Genomic DNA, 26,746 nt, shown 5'->3' on the forward strand with positions numbered 1-26,746 from the left:
TAAATCAACACCTACACCATAAGAATCTACAGGGAAAAGACTTTCTTCTTTATGAATGTATTTTCATTGTAATCTCCAAAACTTCACTGCTTAAACTTTATGAGTCATTGCAGCCCACAATGAAGTGTTTACTGCAGAAGGTTTTAGACAGACTAAAACTGTTTTAACTGCCTATGAAGAGACAGCAGAGAGTCCCAGAACACCATACTATAAACAGCAGGGTGAAACCTGAGGCTTCATTATAAGATCTGCATTCCACAGTGACAGCTGATTTCACTGGGGCACCTTTCAGCGTGGTATCACATATAACAATCACCTTGGATCTTGCCCCAGGCTTGTACAGGGTCTGACCCACTCTATTCCTCAGCTCATTTGAGAGAAGGGTCTCCGGAGGGACGGGGAGATCACTCTTCACACACTGAATGATACCGCTACGCTTACTGAAACTACACTGGTGGCTGTGCTGACAGCCTCACCTGCCCAGAGATCAAAGAGTGTTGGCGTGCTCATGGCATACTGCTTTGCTTTGTTTCTGGCACACAAGTTTAAAAAACATCAGACTCTTCCACACTGCAAAAAAACAAAAAACTGTGCCATGTCCAAGGTAGCTGCCTCTTCTGCAAGGATAGAGTCTATTTACTACGGCTTCCTCATGGCCAGGTGTGAAAAGGAATATAAACACATCTGACAATGAAACCTTCGTGCTGCAGGTACATCTCTCCCTCAGGGCTCTTTACCATTGTTGCTTTATTTTGGTTTCCTCTACATGACACAGAGATATCTTTGGAAGCAAATGGCTGTTTCCTTTTACCAACTGTAGCCTGACCAAGGTAAACCTAGCTCTTCCTGCTGCCCTCTGTCCACCTTAAAAAAAGCAGGCTGCGCACAGCCGTTTGTTTTAGGAACTGAAGAATGTGTCCATTGTCTGTCTGCAGCCATCCTGAACCGACTGCTATAAATGCGTCTTTTGTCCAAGCCCTCGGTTCTCCCCTGCCATCCTAGTGCAGACAGAACTTATCCTGCACCGGGTGGCTGAGTCTGTGATGGGCTTTCAGGGTAGATAGATAGAGACAGAGAGAGAGAACGAGACACACAAAGGGATGAGGAGTGAGGGTGGAGCAGTGGGAGGATGTAAGAAGGGACACCAGGGGAACCGGAGGATATTTGGTTTTGGAGACAGGTGCATTCATCTTCCCTCCTGCACACGTCTGGGACAACGTGTGCCTTATCAAGGCTAAGAGAACCCGGGGCTCTTTGTTGAATGGACTTTTGTGATTAATGCCACAGCTGCACTGTCAGACTGTGTATTATGGGGGCTAATCATCTCCTCCCGTGACTGAAGCGACACTGATTTGATGTTATTTCCGTGGTTATCATAATTTCTGCATTGTGGTTGTGGTAGATTCCAAGTCCTACTGCGAGTTGTATTCTATTTAACAATGGCAGACTGAACAGCATTGCGACTCGGTAAAAACGATTTCCTTTGTACTACCTTGCCGCATTCATTGGTAATCTACTGCCTTTTCCGTTTCCAATAGCTTTTACTTATATGGATGCTTTTATTTCTCTAATAGGGAAGCATAATGTGCAAAACTAAAACCCCAAATTAGAATGGTGAGGCACAGACATTGGTTGGAGAATAAAAACAGCAATTTTCCCATTGAAACACAAGAGAAACACAGACAAAACACTGACAGACACCTACCCCACTGCCTCCACCACTAATATAAATACATGAGGTTTTAGAGGAGTGAATGTTTACCACGCTGCTTTTGCTCAATCCTCCACAGGGCAGTATAGCCGACTTCATGACCCAAAGCAGTAGGCGGTTGAACAAATGAAAAAAAAAAACTGCACTTTTCACACAGGCTGGCAGCCCCCTACATACACAAATACACATCATAGAGCAAACATTTATGTCTCATCCACCCCCTCACACATGTCCTCCATTGTAAAGAACCAGCCAGACAGACAGATGACTGAATCTCTCTCTTTCTCATCCTACCTTTTATATGTACAGTTTCAAAAGGTGTAAAAGTGTATGCAGGAGCTAAATCTCTAGCTTATACTCCATTTACAGACCACAGAACTGGAAATAGTTTCATATTGCAATGAAAGGACTGAAAACACTTGGACACTGTGGGCACACTCTTCTACACACACGCAGAGTGGAAAAGTAGGATCAAAGAAATCAAAAAATGCTTGCACACATACACACTTGAAATGACAATGACTACAGTGCTGGAAAGTAAAGGATCAAAGATATAAGCTTTTAATTCCAGAGACTGAGCCATCAGAGTCAATGTGCTTGAAAACTGAATGGTTTGTGGGTGATGTTTGAAACAGAGGCTATTTTTACACATAAACTGCAATCCTGAACTTCCCTAGACATTACCTAATGTGTGGAGGAGAAAGTGAGAAGGCAAATGTCCAATACAGTGTGATCGGACGGGATATTAAATAGTTTTTAACCCGCCACATTCCCAGTGCACTCTATAGTATATCTACTTGTATTTTTGTGAAGATGCAAGCAAGTGGCTGTCACACTCTACATGCTCTAACCCTGTCCTAAAGCTTATGAAGTATTTCCAGTAGTGAGAACACAGCTGACCTCGACTAACTCTATCTGTAGGAAAGCCCCAAGTAGCAAAAATGTGGTGAAAAGATCTTTAAAAGACACTGAAGACAGCTTTGCCAGATGTCTAAACAATCTTGGGAACAGGATGGAAAGTGACAGAAGAAAATCTACATTTGGATGAGAAGTGAAAAAGAAAAACATTTAGCATGTCTCTAAATTCCTGAGACGGACTGTGTGTGTGTGTGTGTGTGTGTGTGTGTGTGTGTGTGTGGTCATTTTTCACACAACAAAAACCCCAAAACAAAGCAAAGACACAGTTTGTACATTCTTATTGGGCTTAAAAGTCAATATTTGGGGGCTGTCTATGAGTGATAGTGCTCTATTGTCTTCTAACAAGCTATGCTTTTACTTTATTGGCAGTGTGTTTAAGATCATTGTCATGCGGACAAATAAAGCTGTTGCCAGTGAGACGCTTACCAGATGGTAATGCATGGTGGGTCAAAATCTGACAGTAGTTTCTGTCTTCATATGGAGCAGATGCATCACTCAGGTCCTGTGTCAGGTCTTTGCTGGATTTTTTTCCCACCTATTTCTTAAGGCCATCATTTTCATTTGCAGCAGATAGTTTTTCAGGTCTTCCACATCTTGTTTTTATCCCCCACTTGTCCAGTTTCCACAGATTGTTTAAGCTTGCAATGCTTTTCTTTGTGAATCATCTTTTTGGTGGAAAAATACTATTTTAAGCCTTTCAAACTATGTTATATTTGACCTTTTCAATAAAGAAATGGGGGGAAAAAAACTGTGTTTCTGTGTCTCAAATGTAAATAAAATGTCAATCAAATGTATTTACAAATACACACTTGCATTATTTTAAACAATGCCTGCATGTCTACTCAATTTTACATTTTAAACCAAAATAAATAAAATATAGTGACACAAGTCACCAAAGCAATATTCAGAGGTCAAACCTTGCTTCATTAAAAACTGTAACCTAAAGCTAGGATAAAGCCTGGGCACAGCACTGGAGGCTGTGGTGTAGCAGGAAAAGTATTGATATAGTGACAAACAGAATAGCTAGCAATAATGGCACAGCTTTATAGGCCTGTATTTCTTTGTAACACCCCCTGATATAAACAGAGTTGGCATGAGGGGCATATTGACGCAAAAATGATGAAGTATGTGTACAAGTACCCCGACCCTTATACCATAAAAATATGCCTCATGCTGCCACAGAGAACGAAATCAGGCTAATATGTCTCCTGTGTGTTGTCTTCTAATCAATACCCTTCAGCGTGTGATTATTTTTTTTTGTAGCTGATTAGATTTAAAAAATAATTGGCCTTGCCTCAAATTCTGTGTAACTTTCAAAGTATGCTTTGAAAGATGAGACAAAATGTTAAACTGTTTTTTTTTTTTTTTTTACAGAGTATTGCTGACATTGAACATTGTTCTCAAATGACTTCAACATCTTATTTTTCAGTCCATTTTTTTTTCTAAAAGTAAGGTTTATTATGACTAGTACCCACTAGACCCACTAGACTCACCGTATTAAAGTTAGGGAACAGGCTAAGTGGGGAGGATCCATTGAGTCTGAAGGGCAGGAGGTGTTTGAGGTCGAGCTGAGGCTGCAGAGGTCGTCCTGGGACGGGGAGGGAAGCCAGAAGCGGGCTGCCCTGGGCTGATGTACCTGGACAACACAACAAGACTGATGTTAGAAGTTAAGAAGCATTATGAAATGTTCACATGAGAGATATTTCTGTCTCAGTGCAACTGTAGGAGAGCAACTACACTGCTGGCTACGAAGGGGACAAACGCAGTGCTCAGGGGAGGCCTGACTTTGATTTATTTGATACCAGAGGCACCATTACACCTCCAGCTGTCACCAAGCACTCACTGTGAAACTTGTTTGTATGTGTACACTTCCATTTGTGACTAGGCAGGCGCTTGTACTTGGGACAACACAATGTGTTTAAAGACGTACCTGTGTGTTTGAGGGTGGATGGGCAGTGTTAAATACCCCCCAATCACCTCAACTATCCATACTCATCCCCCCCAAGGACACTCACCTGCCCCTTATGTACATGCACACACATACACATAAACACATTATTTAATTACTGATTTATTGGCTAAGAAAAGGTGCCTGCAAGAGGGGAAGATAGGAGTTATCAGATTTCAAATGGATCAGGGATGAAGAGATTTCTAATTTTCCGCCTGGCTGCATTTCAGTAGACCGGTGTGCTCAGCAGTGTGCAGGCACTTATCCCAGCAACAGGATCAATCATTCGATGTCAGCTGCGGGTCACGGCGGCCACCTGAAAGTATGCCTATCATGTGAGCTGTTGTGCCATACACATTTATACTGAGGTAGTCGCACACAGAAAAAAAAAAAAACCAATCACCAACTGTAGAAAAACATCAGCACCACAGAAATACAAAAGCTTGACAATAAAAAAGAATCATTTAACTCTTTCCCCAATGAAGACGACATTTGAAGACATCCCCTGTACCATTAATGGCGTGTTTTCACACCTCAGTATGTATCAGTGAAGATGTGGTTTGACAACCATTAAAAGGGTTTCTAGGATTTTCCCAGGATAGCTGCATAGGCATACACCACCCTCACTAACCTTTGACAATAAAACATTACAAGCAATGGAAATTATTAAGATCTTTGGTCCATGTCTAACTATGTAATTACATAACTATATACATTGTCCAATATCCTACACATCCAGTACATGATTCTTTTAGCATCAGCTTCGAACATCATTGCTAGAAAGACTAGACTGGATAAAATACAGAGCTATTCCACTCACAGATCACCAGAAGACTGCTCAAACGCTGCTACAAAGCCATCACACCCAACAAAATAACAGAAGTTGTCAAAATAAAGCGCAGTTGGTGCTCTGCAAAATTTTGTGTTGGTTTTTTTCTTGCTTGTTGTGGCATCTTTGTAGGACCTTTTTTCTCTCAAAATTGCTGTCAAGGTTGCGGTACGATGTTGATATAGCTGTATGGCTTGTGTAAAGCGCGGAACACAGTGATAGATGGGGAATCTGTCAGTAGCCTGGCCCATGGCTTTTTGCGGCTTGGCAGGATTGGCAGTTATGTGTGTATTTGGTGGGTGGGGGGCTGAAACACTAAAGCCTTGAGCATATGCTCCTCAGCACTGGGCTCAGGCCTGCCTTTGCCATGTGTGGGATCTCCTCTGCTGTCTGTCTGACACTGAAAGAGTCAGCACAGGACGGACGCAGCCTACAGACACGTGGGCAGCAGCCGGCAGGGGATCGCTCCTACTCGCAACATTCACAATCACACAGAAAAACAAGGAAAAGCTGAGTCTTCTCTTGGCAGGACTATCAGAGGAGAAAAAAAAAAGCTGGGCTCGCAGGGAGGACAGTTATCAGCTGATAGTGCTTCCCCACCTCTATGTGACTCCCTAGGCACCTTATTAAATCAGGGGCTGGCTGTTTGCCTCTTTGGATGATAACACTGCAATGGACGCACAGCCTGAATCCTGGCATGTACGACAGCAAGCGAGGGAGTGTGTGCGCTCGGCTTGCATGTACTAGACGAGAATCAAACATACACAGTAAGACATATAAACAAAACTGCCTACGCACATCTGAAAACAAATAGCTCCGAGGGCAAGCGGGAAGTCAACACACACACAAATACACACGCGCACATAAAATCAAACAAGGTATAATTTTGCACTTGACGCATATTGTACGGGATTTTACTAGAACTACTTTTTAAAGCAAGTACATCCCCATTTCTTGTGTTTGTGCGTGTGTATGTTAGTAAGGACAGTGGATTTATTTTTCTTTTAGCCTTCTACTTCCGTTAACCTCCCATCACTCTGCAAATTTTCCACTCATGTGCGTGTTCCTCTACATATGCGTTTGCATGCATATGTGGTTAGGTGCACATATGCTCTTTCTGTCCAAAGTTATGTCTGCATCAAGGCTTAGATTTATTTATGCCTCACTTGTGGCCCAGACAACCACTGGCAGTTGAGGCAAGGCCTGAAACCAAATGTCCAGCCTCATTCTCTCTCCCAGATGACTTTGCTAACGGATCTGACTGTCTCTGCCAGTCCTTCCCCAGGCAGGCTCCCTCCTCCTCCTCCCATCACAACAGCGCATTCCTCCCTCTCATGACTCACTGGGCTTGGTTACACAACAGCCACCGTCACATTGTATCTGCTCGGATATGTGTGTTTGTGAGGCGCATTTGAGTCGTGGAATTCAAGCAGCGATTTTTCAATTATTTTCTACATGCACACCTGAGAAAAATAATGGATTCTAATGTATACATGCAGGCACACTGAGCCGTCCCTCTTTCACGATTGCAGAATTAGCCCTTCAACCCCCAAGTCCTTCTACTGTAATCCTCTTGTCAGTACTCCAGTGCGCTCTTAGGTTTCTGACAAATTGCCTTTTCTCACATCTAAATACCCCATCTCTCCTCAGTGCTCTGCATATATTCTCACTGCTGAGCAGCACAGGGAAAAAAAAGGAGAGGGTCTGGGAGGAGAGAAAACCTTTCTATTTGTGGCCCAGTGTAATTATGTGGATAGCTGCTGGCACAGCAGGGTCTTGAAGTTCGGTGAGTGGCTCTCCACCTTCTTTTTCTCCATACTGTTGTTGTCCAAGATGACATACAATTTCACCTGAGATCAACTTGCTCCAAGCAGGTGCCCTTTAAGGTTGGACATACGATGATTGATTCACCCTAATTGACCCAAGCCTTTAATTCAATCTCAGATATCACAAAACTGGGCTGGCAACATTTATTCCAAATCTGCAAGGTTAACTAATATTAGTATCTAAATTTTAGGGTTTCATTAAACTTTGTCCTCAGCCCTCAGAAGCTGAATAGGAAACTGTACTGCTGTAGACCTCCAAGGACCCTCATGACAGTGGATGTACAGTTGGTATAAAGAGACAAAACAGTACATGACCATTCTTGCTGACAAGCTCTCCAGTTCACAACTCAAAGGTTAGACTAAGAGAAACAAAAGTCTTATTATGAAGTTTCCTATGGAGCTTGGTGCAGAAGGAAACATGATGAAATCCTTTGCTTAAGAACATTTTAAAAGAACATATCAGAGATGTATTTGTCCAAGTCTCCAGTTTTGCATCATTTTTATTTTTTCTTTGTAGAGACGTGATTGTGGGATCACTGGAGTAAAAACCTTTACTTTACAATTCCACATATGATTTCCACATATTTAGAGGACATTGTGTACCGCATCCCTGATGCTCAGCTGTGGCTGCCTGCTGAGTAACAGTCAGATTGTCAGTAAGACCTTCATCATTAGGCGCCTGATCTGATTATCCAGCTGTGATGATGAATATCTACATATCTGAACTTAAATGAACATGGATTTGCAAGGGAAATTGCTGACTGGTGAATTGATGAGCACTAAGTGCAGGCACAACGTGAACATAATTACACTGAACCATGCGGATGCTTCTTTTGTCACTTGCCAAGTACACATTATAACCTCTCTTTTGATGATGTTTAGCACGGTCTTCATAATTCAGTCAGTGACTGTAGCCTTCATGTTCCTAATACGCACACAGTCGAGTTCTGACACGCACACTCAGAGTCATAACACGATGTGGCTCATTGTGCATCTGCCACACTGTTGCCACACTGTTTCACCATCCCCCAGTCGCCCTGCGAACTTCCCAGCGGCTGCTGCCCTGCCTCAGAGGTGCTGATGGGACTAGATCTGACAGCATAGGAAGAGGCAACAACTACAACTCTGTGTAAAAATAGAGAAGTGGAGCTTTTTAGTTACAGTAATGTAACTAATAGAACATCTTTTTCACTGTGGTATGAAGTAACCCAAGACATGCTATGCATACAAACGACTGCTTCAACTGCTCTATGCTTGGAAACTGTAAATCAGGCTCATAGTGTATTAGAGGTTCACAGCTATTTGAGGGCACAAACTGACATTGCGCTGCCCCTGGATGTCACTGACAGACAGAAAGAGACAAAGATTGGAGAGAGAATCCAGGAGTGAAAGAGATAAGTAACTCCTAACAGCCAATTAGCTTCTACTCGGTCAGGTGGTGGTGTGGGGGCCACTGAGGGAACTATTATAGTCTGGACAAGAACATTAAATACAATCAGCTTTAATTAAAGATCCCCACTCCCCCACCACCCACTCCTTTAGTTATGCTGATAATCTGCAAAATAAGCTGAGAGATGTGGCTGGACTGATTACATGAACCACTAAACAGATCATGAAGGAACTTCACTTAGCAATCCATTAAGCCAATTTGACCATTTCCTCAGCGTGAAATACGATGACCTGTATGCTTCTGTCCATCATGATACGAACACTAGTATTACAACTATGAGCTGCAACTGTTTTTGCTTTCAACCAGACCTTTTGGAGATTGTTATGTGTGTGAGCAATTTCTGTGTTTCAGCGAGAAAGTAGAATATATTCTCAGTGGCATGCAATTAATTTTTTTCCCTCTCCAAAGAACCCTCTCATTTTAGCTCCCCTGCTTCCCATCTCTCATTTTTCCACCTTAAAGCTTTTTAAATTTATTTATTCGAATTATGTTTCTGCTCTTTTTTTCGGGGTCGCTCGGCTTGCCGTGCTGGCTGCACTGTGGCTAGATATTATGCACTGAAGTGTGTAAGTTGATAACTGTTTGTGCTACACATGGCAGTTTGTATTTCAGTGTGTGTCAGAGCCATATATAGTTTAGAAGGTAAATATGTACAAGGAATATTTGAACAGTGCAGAGTCCCAACTCTTTGATTTCTGATGTCTGAATGGTGAGGTGTGCTTGTCCACTAAGAATTTTTATGAGTATTAAATTCAATCTCAGCACAGTTGCTTCTTTTATATTTTAAGCTAATCTACTCATTAAAAAAAATCTTTCATATTTAGTTTTGGCCTCCTTTCCCCTTCTTTACTCTGGATTGCAGAAGGTGGCAGCCTGCTCCATGTGGCCTGATTATATGCAAGGCTAAGCACAGTTTGACCCCCGACTGAAAATAGAGCATGCTTAGGAAGAGAGATGACTTTATAACTTTTTTTCACATGCAATTTTAGAGGAAATATTCAAAGTCAGACCGTGAAAGTTTTGCGTTTACCTCTCTGTCAACCCCAGAGCCTCACCTGTACTCAGCTAGCCTTACTGTCCTACTTCACTGGGGTCATTTCTGTAATTACCAACACAAAATGAAACAATGTATGAAGTAAGTTAAGTATGCAAAACATTTTTAATGTTTTATAGGCCTCAGGCAGTTCTTTTACAGTTTAAACAAAGGTATAGAGAGAGCTATTTTTTGTCAATAAATAAAATATGATCTGAGATTTTTCTGGGGTACAGCCTTTGGCTTCAGCACCAACAGTGCTTCATCAGACAAACATACTAACCAAAGCCTGGCTTTGCTGTAATTTGTTTATTCATATTCCATTCTAAAAGTACAAAAGTACAAAATTAGCTTAATTGTCTGTAATTTGTGTCTTTTTTAATATTACGGTGTTATAATAATAATAGCTAGTCATGTGTGAAATTATAATATCTCAAATGTTCTAGCTAGTGGCAGGTTGCAAGCAATTATTCCTAAATTTCACATTCAATCTAAAACATCAGAAAGGCTTTCAGGAGTGTGTTTAGGTTTACAGTATTTGGCTCCGTTGTGAGTCGTGGGGGCCCAGTAGCAGGACCTTGTGGAGATGCTTCTTCTCCTGGGGTGTGTCTGTAATGAGTTCTGTCAAGCAGTGAGCTGTGCTCTGCTACCAAACCCAACCTGAGCAGAGGCAAGGCCCATCTGTCAAGCAGAGACGATAAGCCCGGAGCCATCAAGAGACAAATTGCTCGGCTTCCCCACTGTGAGACCCTACGAGGCAGTCTTCTAAAGGCAAGCAGCAGAGATGCTTCTGATTCCTGATGCTACACGGGAAAAAGGAGGCGGAGAAGGAAAATATCAAACACATTCATTTATGCAGATGGTGCCGTTGGCCAGTCATTGCTCTGGTGCAGCAACAGCAGCTGTACACAGAACTTCAGTGTGACTAAAAACCAGAAAAAAAGCAGGAAAGAAACATTATTTTTGTTTCTTTGCTTTTAAGCCGGAGGGTGAGCTGCTTTAATAAGTCCCCCACACTTCTCTTAATCCCATCACTTTGGTTTTCAAAAATAATGACAGCTGTTGGACCTTTCCATTTAGATGAAAACAAAACTAACTTTAATAAACAGATAGAGCTGGAAAAGGTGAAAACAATCAAAGGTAAAATTTAAACATATGTCTGAGAGTCAACATTAACCCCCTCACCATCCACCATCATTACCGTGAATGACATTACTCCAGTTTAAAGAGTCATGTTAAAAACAAACAATACTGAATAAAATAATTCAAAGTTGTGCCATGCTCCTAAATATGCAAAAACCTTTGGCTAGAAGCAGTGCAGGATTGACAGGAACTCCGATAAGGTTCATTTCCACAGCAAATTGAATCATTTGTGGAAGCGGGATTAAGTACATCGTTTTTTACAGGAATAAATATCAAGCTGGTCAACCAAGCGTCACGCAGCTATCATGCCAAGTGTGACAACTCATTATAAACTGATTACGGTAGATATGTGAGCCGGACTGTTTGGATCTTCAAGTAAGGAAGATGCCTTGTAAAAGAGTAAAAAAGGACAAGACAGAGGCAGCTTTCTAATTTTAACTCCCCAGCTGATGAGAGATGCAAGAGATGAAACATTCACTCAGACACTAAGATGCGGGACTAAAGGTGGTTATGAGGCTATGACGAAAGGGAAAAGAAAATGAAGTTGTAGCTATGTTAAACACAGTGGAACTATCCTCTCCTGAATTCCCCACTAGACGAGCATCAAGTTGCATCGCACACACACACACAGAGGAGAAAAGCCCTTCACAATTAATGATTCATTTACAGCCGCAATTCGTGTGAGATTTGTAAGAATCGCAGGCAAGAACATTCCCTTTATTTATATAAATGACAACAGCAAAGTGCTTGCAGAGAGAATTGTACTGTACGTTTCTTGTATATTACATTCATTGTTATGCAAAAGAGCTTCTGCAAAGCAGGTTGAATTTGCAGTCAGTAAATTGCTTTGCAGAGCAGATTTTTTTTTCTTGCCATCAAATGGACCCGTGATTATCTAAATCCATTCCACCTGAATTTGTTTTTCACAAAATGTCTCTTTCCTCACTCATTCGCCTTTTACTAGGGTCTTTGTTTTAGACATTTCGCATAACACACCTAATTTAAATTCTGCTATCAGGCAAGTGTCTACGGCCAAATTAAAACTTAATGGAAATGTGTACTGGCTATAAAAATACAAAAGGTTTCCTGTTCGTTTTAAGTCTTAGCTGTAAGGCCAAATCATTTTTATCTTCTTTTACCACATGCACATAACAGGAAAGTCTTATATTATTTGAGAAGGAAAAGTGCAGTTACATCAGGGGAGTAAACGTGGCTAAAAAAAAGAAAGAAAAAAAGTCCTCCAGCTGTTAGCACAGTGATAATTCATTCACAGCTCACTTACTTTAATGGAGGTTTGAGAAAAAACAAACTCAGTAGCAGCTCAAATATAATTTAAACCAGATATGCAGAAAGAACTGATATCTTTGATGATTGAACAGATGGAGTTTTTTCAGTGACCTAGTGTCCACGTCCAGGTAAAAAGGTTAGCTGAAGAACGTGCTGGTGTTAAAAGCCAATTACCCCTGGCTGCTTTGGAAAGTACCATCACTCGCAATCAGTAGCGACCTTGGGAATCGAACTAGCTAATTTTGCCCAACCTGGGCTGTAATTGTTTCAAATCAGCCTCATGCCTCAGCATCACTGCCAGGCTAATTGCTCATGAGCGGGAAGATTAATCTACAGAAGCACATCTGTGGGACTTAATTTACGGGTCGCAGTGCCATGCCTTGTGGATCCATTAGACTCATTTGGTTTTCAATCCTGTACAGCATATGCAGCTAAACAAAGGTGAAACAATGGTGGGAAATTGCCAGGGAACAAGCAAACACAAGACCCACACTGCTAAATATTTGTACATAGTCAGATTCACGCAGTGCACAGCCCTGGTTATCGACCCATGCATAGATACGCGTAATGACGACAGTACCAAAACACCAGCATCCGTGAACATTAGCTTATGCGAACGAGAGTGGTTTTTGAATTGGACGTCAGACAGTACAGCTGTACTCCTCCCCAAAATGAGCAGTCCCTTATCAAGTTCCTCCCTAAACACCTGCTAATGAAGGACAAAACTCAGCTAGGCTCAGACACAGTAAACAGATTCTTACAAAGCAGGAAAAGCATCACTGTGTGACAAAGGTCAGCACTAAACCTGAAAAAAGATCAGTGATTGGATTGTGAGCCACTTTTAGCCTGAGAGAGGACAGGCCGTTCAGGCTCTCTGAAGAGAAACAGCTGCAAGTTGCAAATTGGAAAGCCTTTGTGAGAAAGGGCTCTGCCCTTTGTTGTCTCCTTCCTCCTCTCCTCAAAGAGCTGGCATGCAGATGTCTCCTCTCATTCCTCGCGTGTAATTACAAAGATGGGAGAAGAGCATAAAAGGATCATTCCTGATATGGCATTGTACAGCAGGCGGAGCACACCCGGCAGCTGGCATGTTTTTAAATAGAATTACTTCACTTTCAAAGCAAAAGACTTAACGCTGCACTCCTCTGCTGCAGCCACTTATTTCCTTTTGATTGTTCAATATGACGTAGCAGACAGGATAATACGATTGAAAACAATCAATGTGATCACCAGTGGTGGTGGTACATACCTTCAACTCTAGTTATAGAGTGCTCTTGCTTTGCCTGGGTGCAGAGAGGAGACATGGGACTGAGCAGATAAGGATTCTTATCAGAACATGTGCAGGTGTTTAGTGGAGCAAGGCTATAACAGGATTCTTAGGTTACTACTGGCTGGCAGGATTTCATTTGATGGCAGAAGTAGGAAAAGAAGTGCAGATGGATGGTGAGGTGGAGGTACAGAATGGAGTGAGCTGGTGGCCTGGGTGTTATAATTGTGAATCCCCCCCAGAGTGCCGCAGTACCGCATGTCTTTGACACCTGCTGGTGTGGTGATAAGAAGTGAAAACCAATCACTCCAGCTACCCGCAAGCCCCAACTGGCAGCTTGCTGCCTCTCAGCTTGCTACTCGGGTATTTCTCTCAAATATAACTGGCTTTCTGTTATAGGTCAGCTCCCTCTGTAGGCTGACACCTCAGGATCGGAAAACCAGAGCCGAGAGGTGAGGTTATAGGAAGGGGAGACTACTAAAGGACAAGCGAGATGCTCATTAGTTTACAGTAAGCCCAAGTAAAGGGTTATATACCACAGAACCACCTCTATCTATCTATCTCTTATCCAATTCACTGCTACAGGAGAAGCCTAATACAGCTGTAATAGGGCAAAGACAGGGACAGGGTACACACTAGACGAGTTGCCATTCTAACAAAGAAAGAGACAATCACTGACACCTATGGCCAATTTAGAATCACTAATTAACTTCACTTCATGGATCTCTTCAGACTGTGGGAGGAAGCCAGAAACCCAAAGAGAACCCACACAAGCTTGAGGGAAACATGTAAACGGCACACATATAAACTCCTCAGTCGCTCCAGGATTTTCTTGCTGTTAAGCAACAGCACTAACCACTGCTTCACCATGCTGCCCTGTTATTAAACAAGGATGAGTTTTTCTTAATCTCAAAACAAATGGATAGGTCTTGTCCTCACTTCTTGTTTACAACCAGAAATACTATGAAAATGAGAAAAAAAAAATGTAACCAATTCTACCATTGTAAAACAGATTAAATGGTTGTGATATGCTACACTAAGTCCACCCACCATCGCTGGTGGCAACTGTATGACAATTATCCCTCCCTTAGTCCTAAAGAGAAAACTGAACGCTTTATAACAAACCAGGAAAAATCCAACCTATTGTACTGATGACAGAAGAGCAGTTTTTATTGCACTGATCCAAGCGTGCTGTTGTTGTGAAACATTGTGCATGCAGAGTGGAGGTCTAACCTCAGGTAACGAGCTTATGAAACTTTAAATTGAGACAAAGTCACCAAATTTAAGTGGTTTTGAAAAAAATAAACAGTTTAAATGTGGAAAGAACAGTTATAGCTCTCTCTTACTCTCAAATTATTTGGGGTTAGCTGCTTTTTCTCCCAAAGTAACTGAACCAGGGTTTATTTCATGCAAACAACCTATGACTGAGAGTAGCAAGACTTAACCTACATTAACTTAAAGATAACTCATCATCATCACTGTGTTCTGTGTGTTTCACTGAGAAGGGTGTGCACATAAATGAGTGAGTAATTGTTTTCCTTTGGTTCTCAGAGCACTGGTGGAACACTCTGTTCTGCCATCTCACCACAAATTCAGTATGGAGGGTCACTTCCTTAGTTTCCATATGAGGAACTCACAGGCCTGATATCCCTGTGAGGCAGGACCAACTACCCAAACATAAAAGTAGAAGCATAACCCACAGAGGAACTGTGACTTCATTCTGTGCTGAGGATGTCATTACTTTACTATGTCTCTAGTTTGTTTGATACTAAATTGAGGTTCAAAGTCTCATACATAAATCCTTAAAGAGTAGAGGTGGCCTTTGTTTATGTGAGCGAAATCCAACAAGTCTAAAAATGCAAAACGCCGTGTGGGGCAGAAGATCTTTGTGCCATTACAGACTGCCATTTCAAACTAACTTTATCGCCCGCAGAGGTCAAGGACGTGCAGTCTGCCTCTGAGTGAGTCCTTAGACTCTCCCGAGAGAGCGTTTCTCATTAGTCTGATTCCAGCTGAGGATTATAATGCGAATCCTTTGGATGAATCTTTGCTCGTCACAGAGAGACCATCAGCTGTTCCAGTCAACCAGTGCAGAGCCCTGAATTATTCATTTCCTGTTTACAGCAGGCGACAGGTGCGTGACCTCTGTGATGAGTGCCCTGGTGTCTGAGAGAAGAAGTGACAAGGGAAGGAAAGGAGGGGGGAAAGGAAGCCTCGGAGGGACAGAGCTGGAGATGAGGAGGACAGGGTGTGTGTGTGTGTGTGGGGGGGGGGGGGGGGGGGATTCAGAGTAAACTGCCAATTTGTAAGAACAGGTGCATGGTGAGGTTTGGAGTTGGTTTTGCTTTTCAAGCTATCACATTTTTTCATGCTTTTACTTTTAATTCCTTGGCAAGAATTAAAGCCTTTAGCAGATTTTTACCCTCAAAACACTGCAGTGATTTCCTGTTCTGTGGGATTTACGGCAAAACCCCTTATGTGAAACCGGCTGAAATGATGTGCAGGTTGCATCATTATAAATATTACGGAATATATTTTGAAACACTGACTATTTTAAAGATCATTTCTATACGCATCTGTTTTTACTTTTACAGTTATTCAACTTGGAAGGCATTTATTTCAACCAAGACCTTGTTCCGACAACTCATGAAGTCAGCCAAAGACCTGATTTAAGGAGCATAAAGATCAGAGAATAAAGCTTCCTTTATTGGTTAAGCAACAGCCAAAGACAGCCATGACTTACAGATTGTCTGCAAAAAGCTATTTTTGTGAGAATTTTAATCAAGACTTTTTCTATTTGTACACATAAACATTGACCATTTTGTTCACTGGAAAGGTGATCATATTAGAAACTCCATCCATTCATCCCAGTCTAAATAATCATGCTCAGACCTCCCACTCCCCACCCACCAGCACTTCTGGTGGTACACCAAGGTGTTCCCATGTCAGCAAAGAGACAAGCTCTGTCAGACGTAGGACATGCCCAAAACACCTTACTTAAGAGATGCCCAAGAGGCATCGTAATCAGATGCCTAATGTGGAGGAGTATTTACTCTACTTTGAGTTCCTCATTCTCTCTCTCTCAAAGAGCCCAGACACCTTTATTTTACTTGGTAAAATGTGATTTAAAATTCGATTGTTATTCAAACAAAAACAAACTATGTACAAGCTCTCCTAAACAAAATATTAAGTCACTGCTCTCATTTATAGCTTCTCATGTTCTTACACATCCCCAGATATCTCATTTAGCATTGTCAAAACTCTGATTCAGGAAATGAACGATCTTGAATCTCGGCTAGCTAACCGTCATTTCAGATATCTAGAAAGCTCACTGCAGATTGACTGGAATCATGCCATCTGAATTATACTTCAGATCTGAGAAAAAAAAGCTGAAGTAAAAACTAGTCATATTTTTTTGTTACATAAATCTGAAAGAGTGATGTTATGAATACCTTCCCAGACCAAAAAACAAAACAAAATCAACAACACATAGTCTAGTCATTAAATTTTAAAACGACTGTCATAACTGTGCAAAGGGTCAATATTAAAAGAATGCTGTGAAAAAGTAAAGTGGTAACTGCACAACCTACGACATCGAGTGCACCATGTTTGACTGTTTAAACCTTGACTTAGAAAGAACAGAGTTGTTGTTCAACATAAGGCAGTCCTATTTGATTTACTCTATTTGATTTCAAATAGATGTTTACACGCTTAAAAGCACAGTCTAATTTTCAAAGTACTGATGGAACACTACCTGCTAAAACGGATGTCAGCTTATCATTTGTGAATATATGTGCACAAAAAGATTTTTGCATGAACAAAATTAGCTTTTCTGACCTGTTCCAACCACGTCAACTGTGCAGAGTGAAAGACTGCGAAAGATGTAAACTAACAGTAGTAGCAATGACAGGTGGGCTGCCAGAAAGTTGCTTTTGATTTTCTAGTTCTCTTACTTTATAATGCGTTTCCATTATGAGAGAATGCTCTGAACTATAGCACATAGTTGTATTTTTATTTTACAGGAGACTACTGTCACAAAAGGCATGGCAACACATAACCCATTTCCTAAGGTTTGCTTACCATAAAATTAATTTACTACTGTTATAATACCATGTAGAAAAATACTGTATTATTACTGAAATAAGGGTACATTCAGTTAATTTCTTTATCTATTTTATATCAGATATTGAAATGTCAGTTTTAGACTTTCATTACAGTGGTTGAGTTAACTTGAAAGAACCTTTTTTGAACTTAGAAATTAACATGAAGCAGCATAACAGGCACTGGGTGTAAAGTGAAGCTGTTATGAACAGTTTTATGTGTGTAAAAGAAGTACTAAAAAACACTATAAAAAGTAATATGACATTCCCTAAATGTTAGGCAGAAACTCAAAAGTAGCATAAGGGTTAAGAAGGTCTGTCTTGAAATGCACATCACCGGAGCGCCATTTACTGTAACCTTTCCCTCGCCTTTTAATAGCTGCCACAGAAACGGCAGAACCACGGATCACTGCCATTCACTAGGGTGCACTGAGAGTGGTAGTAGATGTCCTGATGCTTGTGGCTGCACAAAGGTGAAAAGTGTATCCGAACACGAAGTTGGCTTCAGCTCTTGCCGTACTAAAGATGTGTGTTAGAATAGATGAAAATCACTACTGAGAGCCAATGGAATAGGTCGGGACAGGTAGACAAATAGAGAGGCTAGAGGCTGTTGTCGCAGATGATGTCAAAAACACAGGCAACCCATGGGGATTGTTTAGTTTAACACCAGTGAAAAACCAAACTGAATCACAGGAATTCAATCTGGTTCACTCAGCCTGAACAATAGCCTGTGACACCTGATAGATTAAGAATAAGCCTCCCATTTTCTGCACACATATTCATGTGGACATCTGCATGAACACACACACACACACACTTGCAAGAATGCATGCAAAAGCAAACAAGCTCTAGACAAAATGATGAATGGATTTCACCTTCAGGCAACTGGGGAAAGAGACAGACATTTCTACCCCTCGGCCAACTCCTGCTTCAGACAAAATAACAAATGGCTGAATGATGTAGTGAGCTGTCCCCCCTGGTTGCAAAATGGGAATGGAACCACAGTTTTGAGACAGCAGCTACAAATGGCCCATCTCTATAACCACCCTCTTTTTCTCTCTCTTGTTCTCTCAGCTGTGCATCCACACAGACCTTGGCACATCTCAAAGATGGATTAATCCCGATTGAAAGTTGCTGAAGTGTCCTCAAGCGTCAAAGCGTTACTACTTATGAGGAGAGAGTGTGGTGAAGATGATTCAAAAGTCAGAAAATAAGCTCTGGGGTCATTTAGGATGGACAAACACCCACAATGCAGGGATATCCTGTAAAGTGCACCACACTGCATTAAGCCCAATCATATTTCTTGACAATCTTCTTCCAGGTCTGCCTGTGGTAAGCCTTGGGCTACTGCTGTTGGAACGGCATGAATGCGATGCTTCTAACACTCATGCTGGCATGAATATCACAGTTCTGGCTGCCGAACGAAGCACTTCCTCCTCCTACATTGCCTCAAATGCTCTGGAACATGATTTTAATGTGGTACTGTAACATTATTAGTTCAATGTCAACACTCTCTAGACTCTAGACATGTGTAGAGAGTCCATTGAAGCAAACTGTTCATTTTAGCTGTAGCTATTAATAGTATAGTTTGACTGCTATTGGTTTTTTTTTTATGTTAATTTTGACAGCATTGGCCCACTTCACACTTTATATGATCATGTGTCATGTGGGAAAACATAAATTTGGGAGAAAAGTGGATAGTCTTGTTGCCTCGCCAGAAGAAGGTAGTGGGTTCACATATTGGTGATTTTCATTTTGGGAGTTTTTAACACTTCTGCGTGATCAGTGTGATTTTTTTTCTCCCCCAAAAGGCAAAATAAAATGCACAATATATTTTAAGCAAAAATTTAAAAAAATGTCAGATGTTGCAAATATGATACAAATTAAAACCAATATATGCAAATTAATATTAATATGTAAAAAAAAAAAAAAAACAGTAGTCAGAAGGTTCAATAAACACTCCATTTTCAAAAACATTTTATTTTCTAGCAATTATTTGATAGTTCAGGCTTTAGAGGTGAAACTAGCTGTGGACGTAAGGTGGAGGATGTGCTTAAAGTGTTTGAAATGAAGCTCTGTATAAAGGCCTGATTAAAAATGGCTTGTAGTTTAAAGCGCTTTAAGTGATTAGTACAACTAGAAAAGAGCTACACATGCTAGCCCATTTCATTTGTATTGAAATTAAACAAAATCTTACTGCAATTAACTACTGTTTTTTTAATTAGCTGTGATTGTGATACTATGAATATTGTCGATATCTTTTTATATCTATAGCTACATTATGCCCTATAAACATTAGTGAACTCACTGCCTACAAGAGAAATATAGTCAATTAAGAAAAACAGCAGCTTCTTTTTTTTGTACTTCTTGCATATTATATTTTTAATGAATATAAATATTTGTCTTAATGTTCAATACATTTTTAAAGTTATTGTTCTGTTCGTTTTTATTGCCATGAACAATTAAAGCATAGTGTATTCATCGTGTTTGCAATGTAAACCAAAGTAGTTGCCTTTCCTAATTTATATATGACAAAATGCATCTTTCTATTAAATCAATGCTAATTTAGATCAAAGCCACAATGTTGCATAAGCTACAATGTTCTGTTTATTTGGCTTTTCTGCATTTTAAAGATTCATATCATGAATATAAGCGTTGTTGTACAGTGCGCATTAGGACAGCATCTTACGTGTTACCTCATTCCAGACATCACATGGATCAACCTCATGTTTAAAAAGGCATCGAACACTATACAGCTGCTTCAGATGACAAGTTTTATTGACCCTTGGCTAAGGTACTTTAACCTCGACTGACTGTGCGGGCCTCAGCTAACCCACTTCAATCTGTCTGCTGTTGTCTGCTGAAACAAAGAGGATTTACCGTTAATCTGGTCTTAATAACAGCAGGAGAGCCTACTCTACACAGCACTTCAGAGAATAGGACTAATAAAGAAATCATGAGGATCAAACAGAGAACAATTACATCTAATAAAATCAGTTTTGTTGATTGACTACGAGAAAGCGAGCCGACGCAGGTTTTGATTGGACACGATTACACTTGAATGTATTTTTTAAGAGCAGCTCAACAAATACCGAAGTTTAATAATATAACCACGGTATGATGTAATTAACCCTGTATCGCTGCATTTAGACTTGGTTTTAAGGTTCCCGCCATGAAATTCATCAAACAATATAGATCAAATGATATAATTTTAACCTCAGCACTTATTAGCACCACTTTTAATGCAAGACAAAATTTCCACCACTTAATTAAGGTAATTAAGTAACTTGATTACAAACGGCAGCTTCCACCCTTGCTGACACAAGCGAGCAGAACCCTGCACGTATGAAATGGGTCTTAGTACCTAAATGGCACAAAGGCTCCTGATGAGGTGACAAAAATAGGTTTGAGTATCAAAGAGAACAAAAACAGGATTTGATTGCAGTAATGAGCGAATGGTTTTAACAGGTGGAAGTATAGCCGGGGAAGTGTACAATTCGCAATCCCACCTCATTAGTAAGCAAATGAATTCAATCACCTCTCTTTGATAAGCGGCTTGATAAATCCCTGCAAAGTGGTGTCTGGCTTTGGCTGCAGCAAGCAGCTTTAATAGGTGCAGACAAACAAACCCCAGTCAATGAGGCTAAGGCTCCACAGGGAGTGAAAAGTATTTTTTTTGTACTGGCTCCAGTAGCTCCACAAATTTTATTCATATGTCCCTCGAGAGAATAGCTGCAGTATGCTTGCGTTCAACAGGAGGGTGGAAGTATCCAACGGGCACGGCTATGTCAGAAAATGTAAATCTAACAAGACAAGCTGGGTCTTCCATGGAATCTAAAAGAGTGCCAGGGCAGCTCCTTGAGCCCAAATCATCTACAATCTACAAAATATCTGATCCCCTGCTGAAGTTTGCTCCTTTACAAAGAAATGAATGGTCTCTAATTTTTATGGAGAGACAGAGAATATTAACCACAAATCCAGAAAATGTCACTTAAAGTTAAATTGGTGTTTTATCATATGGTTTAGTAGTTGGCAGTGAATCTTTTGTTGGCAAGCAAAGCAGTAAGACCTTTATTGTAGTTGGTCACAGGTTTACACACATCTCCTGAGGGATTTTGGCCTACTACCCTTTACAGAAACTTTCTAAATCTTTTAGGTTTCCTTACTGCTCCTTGGGATCTTGAAACTTCTGCTTCCTAAACAGATTTCAAAGAGGACTGAGGTCTGGAGACTGCTTAGGCTACTCCATGAGCTTAATGTGCTTCTTCTTTAGCTACATTTCATGAGACAACATCTTGCATGGAGTGCAATTCATGGTCATTTTGGTCAGCTCACCAATCTTCTTGTTTATGGTGTTTTTTCTGGATTTTTCATTGAGAGACTGTTCATTTCTTTAGTAAATGAGCAAATTTCTAAATTCATCAGGGGATAAAATAATCTCCCCCACTCTACATGAGAGATTTTCACCTAGATGAGAGAGCAAGACTGTAACACCATTACTACCACCTGCTGCACCACTCTGTGCTCCCATAACAGTGTCCAACAGCAGTATTTGATCACTGGGACTGCAATCAGAGAGAGACACAATGACCTAAGCAACAGACACAAACAGAAGGATGACTTGTAGATAATATGGATCAGATGAATACCTAATTCTCAAAAAACGAATGTGGTCCAGAGCCCAAACAGCACAGATCTCAAGTCTCATTCTCAGCACTGTCTTCAGTGAGGCTGTGACATTTGAGGCATCAAAGGCCAATCGATATATTTGTTGTGTTAGAGAGGGGACAAGAGTGCAGCATTTGAAAACAGCTTAGACTGAGTCAAACTAATCTCCCGGCAACAAATCCACTCTGCAGCCCTAATCAATTCGTTATACGGCGTCTTCTCGAATACACATTTGCACCTATGCACAGACGCGCACGTGAGTAAGGCACTGTGATGATTAGCTTGTCCCATTTAATCATTTCCTATTAGAGACACCTGCAAGGTTGAAACAGTCTTATGTGATTACGTGTAATCACAGAAAATGTCACATTTGAATGATAAGCAGCATGAGAAGACGACGTGAAACATGATGCCCTGCATTTTTACACCATAGAATTATTAACTTTTCTCATGCATTTGAAAAAAAAGAAAAAAGAAAAAAAAAAGAAGCTTTTCTTGTTTAAGTCTCACAAATGTGTGAAAAAAAAACATTCACACAAGGCTCACACATAATTATGCATATGCTGCGCAGGCGTATAAATACAAGCACCCACACTGGGCTGTGGGGGGGGGGAAAGCCTATCTACTGTGGATAAAAGACATCCCTTATCAGCTTCCTCATAGAGGAGCTGGGAATGAAGGCATTTACTCAAATGAAAGAGCAGCTTTTGGAGATAAGCCGAGAAAGACGAAGCCCAACTAAGCTTTCAGATTGGACTGGGCCTATAGAGGGAACAGAGGAGGACGGGAAAAAAACAGAGACGTAAAGGATGGATGGACAGACAGATGGATGATAGATGGGTGGATTGTTGATGAAGTGATGGGAGGATGGTGTAGGCTCCTTTTTGGTGATTTTAAGTACAGTTGTGTGAGGCAGATGTGTGCATACAGAGGAGGAGTGTGTGGCTTTTGTCTGCGATAGAAGTGCTTACATAAAGAGTATTTAGAGGATGTGGGTGTAAAAGCTATTGTGTTGACCCCAGTATTTAGTCTGTGCAGGCGTGCATGTGCTTGTCTCTACCTTGTGTCTATCCCTGTGCTCAGAGCTGGCCCTGTCTGCACAGTGAGCTGGCACATCTTCTCCGCTGCACTGGGCTGTGAGCTGTGCTAGAATAACCCACTTCAAAGACACCCATTGTCACACACTAATGTGGCAAACGACAGCTAGCACCACAGAAATCAGCACACACTGAGACTGGATATTCCCTCCGAGTCTCTGCGATGGGGGAAGAAGGGTGGCGTGGGTGGGGAAGGGGGGGAGCGAGGTTTGTTCGCAAACACGCTGCTGTGCCAACATTAATCATGTAGACTCTCATAAAATCATTAGAGCTGATCATTCCCAGTCAGTCTCTCTCCATAATGGCTCGGTACTGATGACAAAAAGCAAGAATGCCAATTTCTGTAAGAAATGCAAGCCAACACAGTCACACACGGACACCTTTGTACTGTGCAAAAATATCAACATGGAGAACTGAGGCAGCTGAACTAAACAGAAGGCTTTAGATGAAGAGAGCTTTTATTTTACATGTTTTATATATAATTATGCCTGCACTTTAGTTTGATTTGTAGAAGGGAATGCAGGTGTAGTTCTGTGTGTGTGACAAAAATTTGCATACAGCATTTTTTATTTTTGTATTTTTGTACATCACAGGTTGCGAAAGTGTTGTCCCCTGTACACAGAGTCTGTTAGTTTGTATGTGCGTCACAGTGTATGCATGTGGTTTGGAGAAGTGGGTGCTTGTGAGTACAAAAAAAATGCTTACTATAAATATTGGTAACTGCATCTTGGGTGTGTGCACAGAAAATGCAAACCATACAATTGGGTAATTGCATTTTGTCAATTGATTTATGTATATTCATTTGTTGTTTGTACCACAGCTGAGTTTGCTGAGTTCTACCTTTTCAGTGATTTGCTGAATACCCCCAATCCTTTTTAGCCACAAATATTTGAACATTTCCTCAAGTGTATAATTTATTTCCAGTGTTTACTATTTGCAAACATAATTGATGGAAATAAGCCTCTAACAGCGAGTGCTGATAATCTTTTTTTTTTTCTTTTATTTCTGTTGAAGGGCAGTTCATCGTTTTTTATGTTTTGTAGATTTGTTGTCTTTTTATGACTGAAAAAAGTCTGTAATAATTCCAGTTTTTCTGTAAATTGGTGTTTGTGCATGTGTGCATATAGGACAATGACTGGATAAAAATTTCCTGCCACTGTAGTTATTATTGAGAACACTGCACTGTTAAACGCTCATGAGATGGCGTACAGTACAGGTGAAGGTCACCATCCTGACTGCTGACAAAGAGCTGGAGCAAAGATAGCCATTAGAGCTGGATCACTGCATCTTCTGTTTACACTTCCAACCATTTACACACTCGCTGCACTCTATTAAGCCCATTGGACCCCTGAGAATTGCAGATTGGTGGTCAGGGCATGAGGTTCTGATGGCTGGATTTGACTGTAAAATCGATGGCCTTTGTCTATATAACTGCACTAGCATGAGGATCAGTGGCTGTGAAAGTAACAGTCTGATTTGAAGACTTAGAAATACACATGGAACAAAGAGAGAATTGAGAAACACAGATTAGGAAAGATGTTCCATCTCCTTTTTAGGTTTTATTTCCTTTATGCTCATTTATTCTCCCTGTCTTCTAATCCCCCAGTCTGTTGGTTTAAAGGCCTTTAGCTCTTCTGTCACTCATTTAAGTAGAGGTCAGAGCATCAAGTAGACCAGTCACCCACTTCAGCTGAAAGCTGCATTACCAGTTGAAGAATTCACAAGCTCAGAAAAATACACAAATACACACAAGCACAAAGTGCAAGTGATGTTTTGCTGTTTCTCTTCAAGGCCTCCATCTTTAGCCTCAGCACCCAGGGAATGAGAGGCTAAATGGTGAAGTTTTGGTGCAGAGAGCAGCGTGGGAACATTTCTCATGTTGTCAGAGCTCCCGCTGAGGCTCACATATGCCTACAGCTCTCAGCATCCAGAAGCCATCACTCCAGCAGGCGGGCCAATCAAACCCATGCTGTCACTTCAGTGAAATGACTTGAACTGGCACTCACACACAGGCAATTTCCCCACGGGGAGCATAGGGACAAGAAGGAGTACATACGAACCATGCGTTCAAATGCTACACACGCAAAAGAAAACACACGTAGCCCTATAATGTGCCGCAACAGAAATCAGACTTTTCCACAACAGCCTCTGTTACAATGAAAAAAATATTCCAAGAAAAAGATCTAATGAATCTAATGAAAGAACCAACCGAGGAATCTGTGTACAGCTGTGCATTCTTTGCTTTTCTCGACAACTGTTCATCCAATCTACCTGAAGCTGACTCCTGGGAGGAGGCGATAAAACAGCACCCTACCTTTTCCAAATAGTGGCTACAATGCCATTCACACTTGGAGAAGGTCTGCAGAGGCAGAGAATAACTGAAGTGTAACCAGTTGTACTAATACTGTACTCCCTGGAAAGAGAAGCGCAGAAATCTTCTGTGCTTGGGAATGATTGGCACTTGAATATACCTGTCTCTCAGATCACTGGATTTGATAGTGATTAGGCTTAGGGAACTCGGTGAATAGAGACAGGTCCAAATTTGGCCTCATTCTGCAGGTCTGCTTTGGAACAAGAAAATAGCACAACTGAAACTCCTTGTTCTTCCGCATAGGGCGGCCAGAGAAGTAACTTATCCAGGAGCTCTGCCAGCTCTCACATCAAGGCCATTTTCTCCATCTACGATGATAAGACCGTTTCCACAAGGCCAATAAAAAGGGACATGGAACTTGACTGACTGCCCAACCATACAACCACAAGTGGACTTCTTCGCTTTACCTTTTGCTTGCTCTTACACTGTAATTTGAAGGGAAATAAAAATCATAATATTGTCTTTAATTTTGCTAAATTGGAAGTTCTAACTATTTTCAGTAGTCAAGAACAAATCACTACTGTAATAATAAATTCTTTGACCTTCAATCTTTGCTCTTTGCTGACCTCTAGCTTGTCTTAACGCTTGCGTGCACATCCGTGTATCCGTGTAGACAAAGCTTATTATGCTCCTGCAGCAGTCCGCTCAGTCATCCTGTTCTCCAACCTACCTAAACATCATTTGGTCAGAAAGATTCAGTCTCAACATCAAAATGCACCCACTCAAATGTGTAATTTCGCTTTGATTTATGACATGCAGCATTCCTTTTATGTACCCAGTTACATTTACATTTTCTCTCAGTAATAGTGGAGATAAATCAAGAGATGTCCAGCAACGTTTACAGGACACTTCCCTCAAGGAATTTGTTCCAGACTAAAAGTGTACTCCACTAAGTACGACTAAAAATAGACAGTTAAAAATAATAATAATAAACAGCGATTATACTTCTTGCATTAATCATGACTTCACTTGACCATCTAAATGTTCAGTCTGAGACTCAGGTGTATTATGCTAGCAGTGACTAATGTAGCCTTAAACTACTAACTTACTCCAAAGCCGCACTTTCCTCATTATTAAATTTTCATCTTCAGCTTCATTGGA

General features: G+C 41.0%; 1 protein-coding gene across 4 annotated transcripts in view; it reads right to left on the minus strand.

Moving 5' to 3' along the window:
• The window catches only part of znf385c (zinc finger protein 385C), a 140,600-nt gene that overhangs the window by 25,535 nt on the left and 88,319 nt on the right, over window positions 1–26,746 (minus strand). For all 4 annotated transcript variants that reach the window (XM_040045681.1, XM_040045665.1, XM_040045673.1 and 1 more), the window contains one exon: window positions 4,123–4,265. In XM_040045681.1, the coding sequence (XP_039901615.1) occupies window positions 4,123–4,265 (143 nt within the window). The remainder of the gene's footprint in view (window positions 1–4,122; window positions 4,266–26,746) is intronic.

The sequence above is a fragment of the Simochromis diagramma genome, unplaced genomic scaffold (genome assembly GCF_900408965.1).
Source record: "Simochromis diagramma unplaced genomic scaffold, fSimDia1.1 OVJJ01000321.1, whole genome shotgun sequence".
Lineage (NCBI taxonomy): Eukaryota > Metazoa > Chordata > Actinopteri > Cichliformes > Cichlidae > Simochromis > Simochromis diagramma.